This window comes from Blastocystis hominis, assembly GCF_000151665.1.
Source record: "Blastocystis hominis, Singapore isolate B (sub-type 7) whole genome shotgun sequence assembly, scaffold_0".
NCBI classification, from domain to species: Eukaryota; class Bigyra; order Opalinata; family Blastocystidae; genus Blastocystis; species Blastocystis hominis.
In genome coordinates, this window is record NW_013171815.1 from 1,275,164 (window position 1) to 1,290,333 (window position 15,170).

The 15,170-nt window shown below is 42.4% G+C and overlaps 5 protein-coding genes; 1 reads left to right on the plus strand and 4 right to left on the minus strand.

Annotated features, from left to right (window-relative positions):
• The first annotated feature begins 410 nt into the window (after positions 1 to 410).
• Positions 411 to 2,604, plus strand: GSBLH_T00000417001 (uncharacterized protein). XM_013038621.1 has 6 exons: positions 411 to 532; positions 570 to 680; positions 711 to 1,088; positions 1,119 to 1,265; positions 1,298 to 2,384; positions 2,414 to 2,604. Exons 1-5 carry the CDS (start codon positions 494 to 496, stop codon positions 1,547 to 1,549), a joined length of 927 nt encoding a protein of 308 aa, XP_012894075.1. The 5' UTR covers positions 411 to 493; the 3' UTR covers positions 1,550 to 2,384; positions 2,414 to 2,604.
• Positions 2,605 to 2,997: 393 nt separating this feature from the next.
• GSBLH_T00000418001 (uncharacterized protein) lies at positions 2,998 to 5,060 on the minus strand (the record flags this gene model as incomplete). Its single annotated transcript, XM_013038622.1, has 6 exons — positions 2,998 to 3,843; positions 3,878 to 4,567; positions 4,597 to 4,695; positions 4,728 to 4,803; positions 4,834 to 4,969; positions 5,009 to 5,060. 6 exons carry the CDS (start codon positions 5,058 to 5,060, stop codon positions 2,998 to 3,000), a joined length of 1,899 nt encoding a protein of 632 aa, XP_012894076.1.
• An 89-nt stretch (positions 5,061 to 5,149) lies between these two features.
• GSBLH_T00000419001 (uncharacterized protein) lies at positions 5,150 to 6,272 on the minus strand. XM_013038623.1 has 6 exons: positions 6,192 to 6,272; positions 6,067 to 6,162; positions 5,943 to 6,034; positions 5,669 to 5,910; positions 5,444 to 5,638; positions 5,150 to 5,414 (listed from the first exon to the last, which is right to left on the minus strand). Exons 1-6 carry the CDS (start codon positions 6,216 to 6,218, stop codon positions 5,200 to 5,202), a joined length of 867 nt encoding a protein of 288 aa, XP_012894077.1. The 5' UTR covers positions 6,219 to 6,272; the 3' UTR covers positions 5,150 to 5,199.
• A 377-nt stretch (positions 6,273 to 6,649) lies between these two features.
• GSBLH_T00000420001 (uncharacterized protein) lies at positions 6,650 to 7,759 on the minus strand (the record flags this gene model as incomplete). The annotated part of the gene is made up of 6 exons (XM_013038624.1): positions 6,650 to 6,946; positions 6,977 to 7,090; positions 7,122 to 7,202; positions 7,234 to 7,433; positions 7,465 to 7,540; positions 7,571 to 7,759. 6 exons carry the CDS (start codon positions 7,757 to 7,759, stop codon positions 6,650 to 6,652), a joined length of 957 nt encoding a protein of 318 aa, XP_012894078.1.
• Positions 7,760 to 12,167: 4,408 nt separating this feature from the next.
• On the minus strand, positions 12,168 to 13,941 carry GSBLH_T00000421001 (uncharacterized protein; the record flags this gene model as incomplete). Its single annotated transcript, XM_013038625.1, has 2 exons — positions 12,168 to 12,831; positions 12,863 to 13,941. 2 exons carry the CDS (start codon positions 13,939 to 13,941, stop codon positions 12,168 to 12,170), a joined length of 1,743 nt encoding a protein of 580 aa, XP_012894079.1.
• Between the last annotated feature and the right edge of the window lie 1,229 nt (positions 13,942 to 15,170).

Here is a 15,170-nt window from a genome sequence, read left to right on the forward strand (position 1 = left end):
ATTATGGAATTCCGAGAATGGAGAATGCGTTTGGAAAGTAAGGAATAGATAGTTTAAGGAAGAGTAGAGGGGAGTGATGAGTTTTGGACATTATGAATTTTACATTTATCGAGTATATATAAGTGATGAGTGATACACGTACTGTTTAAACCACTGATCCTATGCAAATGGTAATTAACGAACGAAGCAGTGATAAGTAAGCGCATATATGAGTGAACAGTGAAAACTGAGACACAATTCCTGTCTTCCAATCATCCCATTCCTCGCCATGAAAATGGGATAACAAACTAGTGCGAATGGCATGAGAACCAGGTCGAATGGATTTGGAATTTGCTTCCAAAAACCCAGCATTTCAATCCTTCAATTCTGCGAATTCCCGTGATTCTCTCAGTCTCACTTATTCAGATTGAAATTCTTGATAAAAGAATATCAACCCTTGACTCAAAGAGTTGAACTAATTCCAGCAATTTGAATTCAATATTTTGTAAGGGTGATGTCTTTCGAGAGCAGTTTAGAAAGTCAAATAGAGAAGGTAAATTCTTGTTGTCGTGAATTTTCTGACATGCTAGTTACGCCGCTGCGAGCTGATTAGCGAGAAAGAGGTGGAGGAGCTTTGTGCGAAAGCAAAAGAAATCTTATTAAGCGAAGGAAATATCCGTGAGGTCCATACACCAATTACCGTAGGTGGTGAGTGAGTAGGTTGTTTGAAGGTCTGCGGAGATATTCATGGCCAGTTTTATGATCTGCGCGAATTGTTCTTTATTGGAGGCGACAGTCCTGATACGAATTACCTGTTTATGGGTGATTACGTTGATCGAGGCTATTATAGTATCGAGACGTTTTTGTTGCTTCTGGCTCTAAAAGTGCGTTATCCAGACCGTGTGACTCTTCTTCGTGGCAATCATGAAAGTCGTCAGATAACCCAAGTGTACAGTTTTTACGACGAGTGTATGCGGAAGTATGGTACTGTGAATGTATGGAAGCAGTGTGTGGACGTATTCGATTGTCTGAACCTTGGCGCGTTGATCGATGATCGCATTTTCTGTGTGCATGGCGGTCTTTCTCCCTCGATCACGACTCTGGACGCGGTATGCGAGTGTGTTCGATGTGATGGATAGGCCCGCTCGATCAACCGCGTGCAGGAAGTACCCCTGGAGGGAGGGATCTGCGATCTGCTGTGGTCGGACCCGGAAGAAGATGTGTCTGGATGGCGCGTGAGCTCGCGCGGATGCGGATACATCTTCGGAAGCGACGTGGTGAGCAAGGTAGGCGTGGCGTGGGGGGAGGAAAGGAGTAGTTCAACGCGGAAAACAACCTGAATCTGCTGTGCCGATCGCATCAGCTGGTGATGGAGGGATTCAAGTGGATGTTCAACAACCAGCTCGTGGCGGTGTGGTCCGCGCCCAACTATTGCTATCGCTGCGGAAACATTGCGTCTATCATGGAGGTCGACGAGTATCTGCAGAGCACTTTCAAAACGTTCGACGCTGCGCCACAGAGCGAGCGGAAGGAGCCTTCAAAGAACTTGCCGCCAGATTACTTCTTATAAGGATGGAGAGGCTCGCTGGGTGTACTTGTGTTTGTATGGATTGTTTGTTGTCAGAACAATTACATTAATACTAATAAAAATAGGAGTAGTAGCTAACAAAATAGTGAGATGAAGCAAGTGGTCGTAGCATCGAAGAACCCATGCAAGGTAGAAGCATGCAAGAAGGCGTTTGAACGTGTAAGAAAACGATCGCAGGTGGTAATTGACTAGGTTTTCCCAAACGAGACATTTGAGTTTGTACCGTGCTCTTCAGATAGTGGTGTTAGTGATCAGCCATTTAGTGAAGAAGAAACAGAAGATATATATCAGCTATAGTCGTTTTTCCTTCATCTTTTCCTTCAATCCTTAACACCTAAATCGGTGAGCGGACCCAAAATCGTGTGAATAACAAACACGGAGTGATTAGGGATCAAACAATCAGCTTTGCAATGCCATAAATCACAGCAACAATAGCAACAAATACTGAAAACAGAATAAGAACTCGCTTGTTATTGGTCTGGTAAGCATGCGTTTCATTCTCCGGAATTCCAGGCAATGGAAGACCACACTCGACGTATTCTTTACTTTCGAACACATCATCCAGCGTTTTGTTCCAGGTACTTCGCACAGCGTCGAACCATTCCTCCTTCGTCTGGTAGTTCTCAGGGTGAAGAACCTCTGAGATGGATGTATAGATATCCACGTCGTAGTTGAAGGAGAGCTTCTTCTCGTTGAGAATAAACTCCTTGTTCTTTGACAGAACGCACTGGCACGGAACTTTGAGATTCCAGGCGACTTCCAGAACGCCCGTCTTTATGGGTAGCGAACCCTCGCCAGTGTAACGATGACCTTCAGGGTACACAACGACGCCATCAAGAGGACTAGAGTCAAGAGGCAAAAAGAGAAATACCGTAACTCCCAGTTATGTCGGAAAAACTCGGTAAACCAAACTCTGTTAATGTTTCTCCTTCTTCTAAACAGCCAAATGTAGTTATGGATCCAGGCAGTAAATGCCATGCCAGGAACACCCACGCAAACCATGAGACGTGCAACATAGCTCGAACCACCACAGAGAGTCCTAATAATAAAATCAATTCCTAGACCCTAACCCATCCACAAAGAAATCGGCCCATGAACGATGATTTGAAAAGTACATTGTTTTTCCGCCGTTAAGCTCTTTCGAATTTTTGGTAACATGAGGGTGAATACGTAAAACTTCGCAAAACTAAACGTAAACAACCAACACCATACCCCACATAGCGAGTCTTTTCAAAGCAGGACATTCTCTGGTCCCAAATGGACTTTATTCCAAACCTAGGCTAAAGTACGTAAAGATGTAGTACCAGAAAGCTTTTACATTAATAAACCAAATTAAAATGATCGAACTCAAGTATGACAGGTAGAGTTTAATACGCTCCAACATTCCAAAAAAAAAGTAATTACGTAGTATGTAAACAAACAGGAGAAATCTACTGAAAATCAAGATCCCATCGTATTAACAAATGGCGATTGCAGCTAATCATCATCTCATCACTCACTTTGGAAGTCACCTCCGTTTCCTTCCTGCTCCGGACATGGAAGTGTATAATAGACTTCATATTTGTCCATAATTCCATTGCAGCCTGCGTGGCAGGATACGAAAGAAACATCAGCGCTATCGAGCTGAGAGTTGGGTATTGAAACTTCCCCACAGTCGTCCAATACTCAACCAGAGGCATCGTTCCAAAGATAGGATCTTCGTTTCTACAAAACAAATCGAATTCTGCTTGCAGCTGCGTCGACTCGACTCCAGTTGCTTTCAGTTTATCGAGCGCTTTCAAAGCAGACTCGCGAGAATAGCAAGACGATTCGGCCGTCGACTCGCTCTGCGACGGCGCTTTATCATGCAGAAGATAATAGTAAAGCGAAATCAAATCGTGATTGAAATAGCGAGTGAGAAAGTGCGAAATGGCGTCAGTGCAGTGTGTGATGAAGTCGCTCCCAAATGAGCTTTGCTTGACCGCGTTCAAGCTCTCTACCAGCGATTGGTAGACAAAGAACAGATCCAATGCTTTGGGGGATTGGCTGCTCGTACAGCTGGCGATTCGTCGAAAGAGAGAAGTCGCTTCGGTTAGTGATTCCAGCCATTCTGCGTTTAGATTGAAGGACAACAGCGGGTTCTGTCCGATGATTTGTCCCGAGTTGATGCCCGCTTGGCGAGCCGCCACGAACACCTGAAACGAAGCGATCTCGAATTCGAACGCGTTGAAGATCGAACTCCATTGGTCCTCGCTCACAGACGGCAGTTTGATGTCTCTAACTCTCAAAGAAGGAAGCTGTTATCACTTGTTAAAGAGAGCTCGGTATTGCTCTTTGAATAATTCGGTGAGGGAAGCGTTTTTTAGAAAGCTCGTATAGACCGCCATCGCCTAAGCCAACAGAATGAACGCGTAAATGTACGCTTTGCTTGATGCCCATTAAAAGGGGAAAGGAGAAAAGGGTGTTTAGCAAATCTTGACACCATTCGATCGTGTTTCCAAGAATCGGGAAATGACCAACCTGTGGATCCAACACCAAAACTTCTTTGATCTGGTCAAACAGCAAGCAGTCGTCGAGATAAAACTGCGAGACGTTGACATTCTGGCTGCGAAGCAGACTGACGACCTGTTGAATCTGCTCTATGATGAAGAACTGGTTCCAATTATCGGCTTTGCTGGTGGTGTGGGAGAGAAAGAGAAGCTGGTTGGAAGGCGTGCAAGCAACGAACGAAAGAGAGCTTCGCTTGTTGATGTCTACCCAAGGATAAACGATTAGAGTGATCGCAGATTGCTGACGAATGTATTCTAAAGAGGTTTCAGAGAGCCGATTGCTGATTTCTGCGATTTTCTTTTGGATCACATAGAGCGAAGGCGCTTGCCAGTGCAATGTGAAGCACAGATTCTTGAGAAAATCATTGTCGAAGATATTTTTTGTGACGGTCGAAGAGCAGACAAACCCTGCTGCGAGCATGACCAAATAGTCATCATATTCGAAAGAAACAAGGCTTTCTTGCTGCACACGCTACAGGAGAAGAGAGAGCTTTCCACTACTTTTTGATCCGGAAGTAACAAATTTGAAGACTGAGCCATACGCTTGTTTTTTCGCTGCATTACCTCAAACTCGGTGTTGATCGGATGTTGAGCAAAATACTATATTAACAATGCAATTGCAAATCGCGTACATCTTGAGCACGTTCACAACGATCAAGATGCCGGCAAAATTTGTCCTTCCATCCGCACATGACCGAATTACAAAAGCTTAGATCATGACAAGTCCAATATCACTACTTGCATTTCATTTTGCGATGCTTTTTGTTCGATACATGGGGGTCTGGAGTAAACAATCCTGCAGAACACAACTCATTGGAGGTACGAAAGCGATGGTAAAACATTTGGTCAAGGAAATTGAAGGAAACAGGAATTTCTAGTAATTAGCCATATTCCGGCGAAAAAGAGTTCCTACCGAATGGCTTATCTCCGGGTTTCTCTGTCTCGGTGTTGCCTTCAATCCTCATGCGCTTTCTAGTAAGATAGAGAAAAAGATGGGACACCACAAATTGTTATTACTGCTCACAAAATCAAAGGTTTTCAAAACAAACAATCCAATTTAATCTACCTTGGGTACCTCGCAAAATAATCCTCTTGTAGCCTTCTTCACTTAGATGCAATGTATCGTTTTTGCAATTCAAAAGCAGTAGTCATGATGGCAAACATAGGAGCTTGGACGGCCATACGCATGGAGGCTCCCTTAAACAAGGCAGTTACGCCTTCCGATTTCAGAGTAGACAAAAACATTTTCAAAAACGAGCTTCCCATCGATGATCCCTTCGCAGCCTGCACACGCGTCTTGATCACATCCATTGGCGTCACTACATAACATACTGTTTCCCACACATACTCAAGAACGCGGACGTCATGCCAGCACCACAACCGGCTAAGAGAAGGCCTCCGAGTCCACAAACACCATTCGAAGGAGTAAACATCTCCACTAAAAAGTGATTCAGTGGGAAGAAAATCATAAAATAGGGAATGTCACGCATAAGAGTAATCGTGCTTCCCTTGTACAATCCCCTGACACCTAATTCACGTACAACTAGATATCAACACGAAAACGAAGCTGTACCTCCAACTATGTTCTTCTGTTCTTCCTTCGGAAGAGTAGACTGGATTTGCAGACGAATCTTGGTGATTTCCATCGGATTCGACGCGATCACCTGAACTGTTCCAGCTCCGGCACCAGCAAGAATGGCAGACATAAAGGATACGTTACCATCCTTGTCTGCTAACAAATCACGGAACAAGTCATTTCCAGCCAATTTCAAGGCTTGGACTGGGAATACACCAATTAAATTGGCACCCACCCCACTATAACTCACAATTAATTTATAAACTAATACCGATAGAGACCGCGAACCCCATCCAACGCGACGATGCCCTTAAAAGCTTGAAAGGGGTTCTTGTATAACATATTCTGTCCGGCCACTTGTCTCTAGAGCTCAATACTGAACTATTAAACATTACCTGCATTGTAGTCTTCACTATATCAAGGGGATAAACCATAGATGTAGCCAATACACCTGAAGTTCCACCAACGAATAGTTTACTCAGAAAAGAAACCTAATTTCAAAGAGATTCTTAATTTCGACCTTATGCGTCTCCTGAGGCTTCTTCATTAATGGTACATTCGCAGATTTCTGTTCCTTAGCTGAGTACATATTCAAAGACACAAGCAAAAAAAAGAATGACAAATTGGGGGAAATCGCGGTTATTAAGAATATGCTGAGGGACCATTTGCAACGATCAAATGATTGCCTGAATCATTTTTTGTTATTCTTTTTGAGAACTTAGCTGCATGTCAAGTCCGAATTTATGCATATTGCTATTGTCGTGTTTGAGATTTTATCCTCTCCACAGTTGGTAACTACAACAGTACTATAAATATAACTTTTTCATTTTATATTATTACGGAAATGTAAATACGATATTAACCCCTCTTCTTTCGAACTTTACTTCATTTCGAAAATCAACGTATAGCCTTGTAAAAGGATTTCCTCCAATATTTTGAGGATGGTAATAAACAATGAGGGATTGAGAACAAACACTGTCAATCTTCTCTGCTGGTTCTACAAACAGGTAGTACAAGCGGCGTTCCATTCAAGAGACTAGAATTTGTGTCGAGTAATGAAAAGTACGATTTCACATAGTAGTACACATATTCTCCCATTAATACGATCTGGATGCATTGGGATAGCAGAATCGATACTCCTGCGTAGCGACTTCCAAGCCAGCGAGTGCCCGCGTTGAGTTCTCTCCAGCAACTTGCCCAGAAGAGCAGAGCGAAGAGTCTGGAGATCGCCAGGGAGAAAACAAAGTGTGAAGTTAGCCCCTCAATCTCTCCGTGCTGGGACTAACTCGATTCTTTGAATCCTACTCGAGACCTGCTGAATAGTGTGAGTTGTGGATAAACGGCAATCGCTTCGACATAGTGCGAAAAGCTCCACAACACGTCGATACTCTGCTTTTGGGACAATCCTGGATGGATTATCTAGGTGGTGGGACATGTTCAACGTGCGTACAATCGAGAGGCAAAGCAGCGAAAACAGAAGAAGCCCGATCGTGATACAGCTCTTCTTCCTGTTTTCTCCTGCAAACGAATCCTAGCTTTGAGAGATTCAGTGAGTGGTTCACAATGAACGAGTAGTATGTGTATTTGTATCGGTAAGAGAAGTAAAGAAGAAAGGCGATTGCAATCACCTCGACTCCTTCTGTGCAACGATACACCCAATCTCCCGAACGGTCATAGGGAAGATAGGAATCGGAGAAAAGGATGGAGAAAAAACGAGACAGACTCACAACACCATAGAGGATCAGTGATTTGACTGATAGTCCTAGCAGTGAGTGCCACAATATCGCAAGCACCCTGAACAGATCGAGAGGATACGACCTTGTACAAACCCAGCAGAAAGCCGAATGACCCAACAATCGAACTCAGTGTCTAGAATTGAAAGGTCCAAAGGACAAGAACAAGCAAAAAAGAAAAATCCCTATCAGAGAGATAGTGGAAAGTCAACAGAACGAATATAGCAAACAATAACCAGACGGAAAGGTTCTTCCGATCAGGTGAAAGAGCGTTCTTTAGAGACGAAGATTGAAAGAAACGCAGAGGCAACTTGATAGAACTGCCTTCTAATACTGTTGTTCTTGGAGGGTACATAGAAAATGTAATGGTCGCTATTTACTATATCCTCGGGGATATTCTTACACACATTTGATCCCTTTCAACAAACAAATGCCAAACACAAAGCAAATACAAAAACGATCATTAGGACGATTGAATCAATGGAAGTTTATTTGAAATGCTCGTTGGGTCACAGCGAAGCGGTTCACTTCCTGATGGGAAGCTGGGAGGTTGCGGCTGCAGGGGCTTCCTCCCACTCTTCTTCTTCACTGTATGAATCATAATTATCATCATCGCCGTCTTCAATCGGACCGTTCTTTTCGTCCTCATAGCTGCTATATTCATAGTCTTCTCCACTGGGATCATTCGCTCCATTCGCTTCTACAAAAGCTTCTTCATCTTCATCATATTCGTCATCATCATCATAATAGTAATAGTCGTCGTATTCTTCATTCTTGTTCACTTCATTCACATTTGGAACCTGGAGAGGTTCGCTGGTTCCAGCAGGTTCTACAAAAGTCTTTTGATCTTTTTCTTCTCCTCCTTCTTCTTCATTATACTCATAATCATCATATTCATAATCGTCATAGTCTCCTTCTTCATCCTCTTTCTCCTTCTCTCCTTCTCGATTCTTGCTATTTGATTCATTCAATACATTGGACTGTGGGTATTCTTCATACGAATCTGAAGAGTAATAATATGATTCATCCGAGTCATATTCTGCATTCTCATTTGATTCTTCCGAGTCATATTCATCATATTCTTCACTCTCATCACTACACTCAACAAAACGCAGTAAACCTACTCATTGCCCAAATTCTTATCCACTCCAACTATATTGGATCGTGAAAAACGAGAACGCATCAACAGCAGATACTTCTTATTCTCAGAGGCAATCGAAGCTAATCGATTCATAGTATTCACTAAGCCTTCATTCATAAAAACCAATAGTACATCGCATCACCGCCACTTCTTCCTCTTCCATCAACATGTTCCAAGTACTCGCAAATGATTCATTTCTAAACAACTGGTTATTATCCTCCGCCTTAGCCAATGGGAATGACGCCAATATCGCTTTCACATCCCTACTATTCAAGCACCATCCAAAACAAGTACTTTCCCTGGTCCGTGAAATAGTTTGAAATTGACTTTTCCTCCACAGAATCAATCGTTGGACTTTTAAACACCCCAAAACTGCGAGAAATGCTCTGTTGAGCTATTCGCTGCAGAGAAACGGTATCCATGTTGTATATTCAAAATAGTAATGTGGAGAATCTTTCTCCTCGGTAAATAATAGTGTGAAATAGAATGAGTGAAGAAATAGATGGGTGTGATATAATGATAATAAGGAAGGTAAACAGGTGCCTCAATAGCTCAGTCGGTAGAGCACTCGCTTAGTAAGCGAAAGGTCAGGAGTTCGATCCTCCTTTGAGGCTTTTTTCTTTTGTATTATGGTGATCTATTTCATTCCATTTCATTCCATCTTTATTATTATTATTATTATTATCATGTTTTACTACTTACTACTCAGTGTCCTATCCTATTTTATCCTATCCTATCACTCGACTCTTTCATTCTTGTTTCCAACAAACACACAGACAACCATTTGATATCCCTGTTATATCACAAAACAAGTAGTTCTGTAAAACAGTTTTCCTACCATTTGCTTATCCCCAAATCCCTACTTTCCCTCACTGTATAGAATCAACCTACTCCTCGTCACTGCTCTCCCAACCATCATCTCCTTCCTGATTCAACATCTATTCCTCACCCCATCTCACCTCTCCTACATCCATGAATCCCTTCTTCTTATCCAAATCAAGATCCTTTTGATTGACCTCCACTTTCGGCTTCATCGACTCAGGCTTGGCTACCAGCGTCGCAGTCACGGTGAAATCCAGTCCCATGTACACAGGACACATGAAGTGCAAGTGGAATACGGTCTTTCCATCCTTCTGCACCTGGAATCGAGCGATTTTTCTATATTTTACAATGGTTAATAGCAACCGTGTTGCTATTATTTGGTAATCCAGTTTCTTGCTATTTGGATTACTGTGTCTTATATCGTCCGCCCTATAATGGTTGTGTTCCTAGTGTACTGTATTTTGCCATTGAATCATGATGGGAATTGTTAGGCAATTAAACAAACAACTTAACTGATCTCAGTATTCAGTGTTACTACCACCTGATTCTATTCTATTCTTTTAACCATGATTAATGGGCTTATTTTACCAAATCTGCGAGAATAGAGGAAACATTACCTAGGATGATAAAACAAATCTTATAGGAATACTTGAAATTGATTTCAGTTGAACTTGTTTAAATGAATGAGGTAAATTAACACTTTTAAGGTTTGGAATATCTATTTGCTATTAATATTCTATACCTAGATATCTACTTTTCAGGGTCACTCTACGAGGTAGATGGAAACTCCATCCCCCTGAATTGGTAATAGACATTAGATTGGGAAGATCTACATTTTACTAGTACTTATCATTTCATTCATACTTCGCATTAACAGCGAACAGGATTCATCACTGCTTCCGCAAAGTGCATATTCCCCAAGTTGAATGGTTTGTAGTGACGGAAGATCTAGATCAATCATTTCATTCGCTATTTTAGTACTTTTTACCGTTGTAGATATGGACCAACAAAATGCATGATTTCCTAATGTAATGGAATGCAGATTTGGAAGATCTAATCATTAGAAGTATTTAATATTAATATATGTTAATACCTCGAATCGTGAAAGAACTGCCATAAAAATTGTACGATTCTGTTCCAATTATACCAATTTTGATTTCTTGTAGCTTTGGTAAACTATTCAGATCAAAATCGCCTCCAAAATCACTGAAACTATATTCTCCAATTTCAAGCCATTCCAATGATTCACAATTCATTAAGTGGAATGATTTCGATTCATCATTTCCATAACTGTTTTTCTCCTGAGTGAATGAATTGATTCCGATTTTCAGTTTTTTTAACTGATTCAATCCATCGATTTTGAATGTTTGCACTGATTCAAAGCAATCATTGCCGATTTCAATGGATTGTAGCAACTTGAATTTGCTTAGATCCACTGCATTCAAATCCTTGCAATAATTAGACGAAATTGTCAAATCGGTCACCTGCGTACTTATTTCATTCAGTTTCATAGATCCAGTGACATATATTTTACTAGGATCAGAACTTGGCGTATAAATAGGTCTAAAAGTAAATTCAGGCTCAGCTATTGGCTTTGTCGAGCGAGTGTACCATCCATCATACAGATCTCTTCCACTCACTTCCACTCCATCTTTCCATACACTTTCTCTCGTAGCAATTCGAGTTTCTTCATCGATCCAGTATCCTCGACCATTTCGAAGAAACGATTCTTTCGATTCATCATACGCAAATTCACCCACATAAACGGGAATTCGATTGGATACAATCGTATTGTCTCCGTTTCGTTTAAATTCTGTCATAATGGTCCCCTCGATTTTACGAATGATCTCCTTCAGTTTATTTTTCTTCCAGATGCCTTCTAGTATCATATCTCCTGATTTCTCGTCAAACTCGATCCCCCATCCCTCTCGTTCTCGATATTCATTGAACTCTCCATGGTAGAGCCTATTCCCGCTTTCATAGGAATAGATTTCCAACCTCTCTCCTTGAATATGGTTGACAATACGATAGCAGTTACGGTTATCCCATATGTCATCGAATGACTGTACGAACGCAACGCAACCATTTTCGAATTGAGTGAAATCGCCTATCTGAGTTTCATTTTCTTCTTCTTCTTGATAGTACATTTTGAGTATTCCATTATGGAATAAGCAAACGTTGCCATCTTTCTTCACGATGTATTCATCTGCGTGATCCCCTTGAAAACACTGGAAGGAATAGTTTGAACCATCCTTCGTTATTCTTTTTGGTGTTTTATACGTTATATAGCCATCCAATAGATATTCTCCACCCTTAAGCGGTTGCAGCCTACCTATTTGTGAACATTCATTCGTTATCCTTACTTTCTGAATTCATTGCCAATTCAGTTTTTATATTTGTTTTTTGTTATTGTTGTTTATTTTTCTGTTATGTTTCTCTGTTAATTATTATCACCATGCATTTTCAGCCTTATTAATAATCATTACATAATAGCTGTATGACATGTTGATAATAGATTTTTTAATATGTTTCTATTAGTCGTAACGTTTGTTGTACATACTTTTTCTTTCCTCATATATCTTTTTATACTTATTACTATTTTTGTATACGTAACCTATTCCTTGTATCTTTTAATTGGTATGATTTTTGCGGGTCAGTTAATCATCATTCCTGTAACAACGTCATATCGCTAACAAATAGCACAAATATACTTTTTTCTACCCTATGTCATGAAATATCCTTTTGAAATATAATAAACACTTCTCAAACAAACATTCAACATTTCAAGGTATCGAAGCACTTAATTCTTCGACTTCCAACTCTTTAGACGCTCCCACATCGACTGTCGAATTTCTCCCCGACTCGCCTGCTCTGTAGAAGATCGATGAGACACAGGCTTCACAGTAGGAAGTGGAGGAGCTTTTCTCGTAGGTGGAGGAGGAGGGGATTGAAGAGAAGGAGGCTGAGAAGTGGGACGAACATCGGACTCAGATTGAGGTTTGGCTTTCGGATTGAGTCGAATTGTCTGCCAGTCCTGAGCCACCTTCTTGAGTTTTTCTTCGGCCTGAACGTCGAGATAATGCTTATGGCTCGCTTTTATCGCAGTGATAAAAGAGACAATATAGCTGAAGAATTCCGTGGACTTCAGAGAAGCCGGGTTTTCTCCAAATTGCTTACACAGAGAATTATAACAATCAACAGAAGCTTTGTAATAATCCCGAAGCTTTTGCAAATCTTCGTTTGCCTTGTTGTAAAACGGAGTGATCTGAGACACGAAATAGTCGTGATCATGCAGCGGAGGAACTGCGATCTGCGCTTTCAAGTTGTTGACGTCCTTCGCTATGGAGCCAATGTTTTTATTGATGTCATCCAAGGATAAATCGGTTCGACGCTCCAAAACGGCCATTTCTGAGATCACCTTCAGCACTTCTGGCTTTTCCGCCATCATTTCCTTCACAATAAAGCTACCAATCACAAAGACACACTATCGCCTACTCAATCAGCGAAACCGCATTATCGTTTGATTTGGTTCGCTCTAATTGACACAAGATCTCTAGATGGAATCCACACGCTCCTCCTCTTGTCGACGATCCGTTCAGATAGTTTCCGAGATCCAACACATAGCCCAACAAATAGAAAAAGTGCGGATTCTCCAGTACCAAGCGACAGTCACTTTGGAAACTCGTCAAATCCGATCGGATCTTTTCGACTTCTTCTTTGAAATTCGACTTAAACAGCAGACAATGCGCTCGCTCATGACAGTTGGGGATTTCTGAGACGGAGTACAAAAAGAGATTCACGAGAGAGAGTTTGTCGAGATCTCCCTTATATCCTCGAATGGCTACGCATTCCTCTTCCTTGGGAAGGATTTCACACATGACTAATAGGGATTCAGACGATAAAGAGAAATTATCAATGTTCAACAGGATCTTTTTTACCTCTTCTCCGCTGTAGCGAAGCTTCCGAACTCCAATTCCGATATTCGTTTCGCGCTTTGCGTCCACGAAGGACGTGTGCTCTTCCTCGGACTGGGTCGAACTCATTCCACTCAACGACATTGACGGCCCCTGCTTTTTCAGCTCGAAGAGATCTTCGATTTCCGTACTGTTGAACTTTCTAGGCGAGGGCATTTTCTCCCAGATTGTGTCTTTCAGCCACCGACCCGACACTACCGACCAATAGACTTGGCGAAGCGGAACAGATGGATTGTACTTAGCACGGCTGGGCGGTACATACGTGTCTTCTGGTTCTGTTGGTGTTTGTGGCTGTGTTTGTGTTTGTGGATGTAGCTGCGACTGCGGCTGCGATTGTGGTTGGGACTGCGGGTGGGACAGAGGATTTCGCTGCAATTTCTCTTCGAGAGAAGGCTCCTTCTTCTCAGAAACAGGTCGAAGGGCAACCGGAGCCAATTTGGCTGCCAGAAGCGCTGCTAATGCGGGACGTCCGCCTTCGTTCTCGTTCGATTCCTGCTGGGGCTCTTCTTCGTCCCACTCAGGTTCCTCTTGGTCAATCACCGAAGGATCCAGACCCTCATTCTGCATTTTCATCTTCAAATTCTCGATCGGCATGTGCATCTTCTTCAGTTTAAAGTACTTTTTGTACACAGAATCGATCGGACATTTCTTGGCCTTTGGTCCCTCGTTTGAAGAAGCCTCTGGCTTGATCGGAGAGTCCTCGCTCTGTGGTTGCTGCTGCGCAGGAGCAGAGTGTTGTTGTTGCTCAGGAGCAGGCTGCGGTTTGGCAGGAGGCGATGAAAGTGGTTTAATAGGAGGCGATGAAAGTGGCTTCGCAGAAGGCGATGAAAGTGGTCTGGGAGGAGGGGTTTTCAGCTTGCTTGGTGGTGGTGGTGGTGGAGGAGGAGGAGGAGGAGGAGGAGGAGGAAGCGAAGACTTGGCTGTTGAACTAGAAGACGAAGAAGAAGAAGCTGCTGCCTGAGGTCGCGAAGAAGGAGGAGATGGAGGCACTTTGCTTGGAGTCGAATTCCGCAGTTGGGAGTTGAGTGATTCCATCTGCTTCGCCTACGACAATCAATCTCTTTTTGCTCACTCTTACCATCGTACGAATCTTTTCTTCCATCTCCTTCTTCTCCTTCTGCGCAACTTTGCTCTGCTCGATGAGCTCTTGCTCATGACAACGACTTTTGTTATAAGTAAACTGAAGCTCATCATAACTCGACTTCATTTCTGCGATTTGCTTCGTTAAACTCTCTACCTTCTCCTCCAGCGATTTCTCGTTCTTCTTCTTCTTCAGCATCTACCACTCACCCTCCTTCTCCAAGCCCACAGTCAACCCCAAGTTCCGCTCATTCCACTGCGCAGAAACCAAGACCAAATTCTCCGAAAACTCGATGAGAGATTGCCAGAGATCATGTCCCAGCGTTCCCTCCGCAGGCAATTCAAGCAGATTCCGCAGCAGCTGAAGGTAAAGCGACTGCGTCGTTTCGTCTGTACAGTGGCTTCCCACAATCTCTATCTCTGAGGTTGATTCGAAGCAGAGTACGAGCGATGGGAGAAGCGTCTTCGATCGAAACCATCTCCAAATCTTCTTCCGTGATCGTTACATCCATGACATCGCGCGTGATCTCGAGGATCTTTTGCAGTTCTGTATTCGAACTCAGCGCCTTGTCAGACTCCAAAGAGTGACAAATGGAAAGGAAATTCAGATTGTGATACTCGGAAATCAACTAAAGAGAATCGACAAACAGAGAGCGAAGCATACAGCCACTTTCTTCGAGAGGGTTTTCGCAGAATACACCAACACGGCCAAAAACTTCAGGATCGTCATTTTCAAATCGACTTCTGCA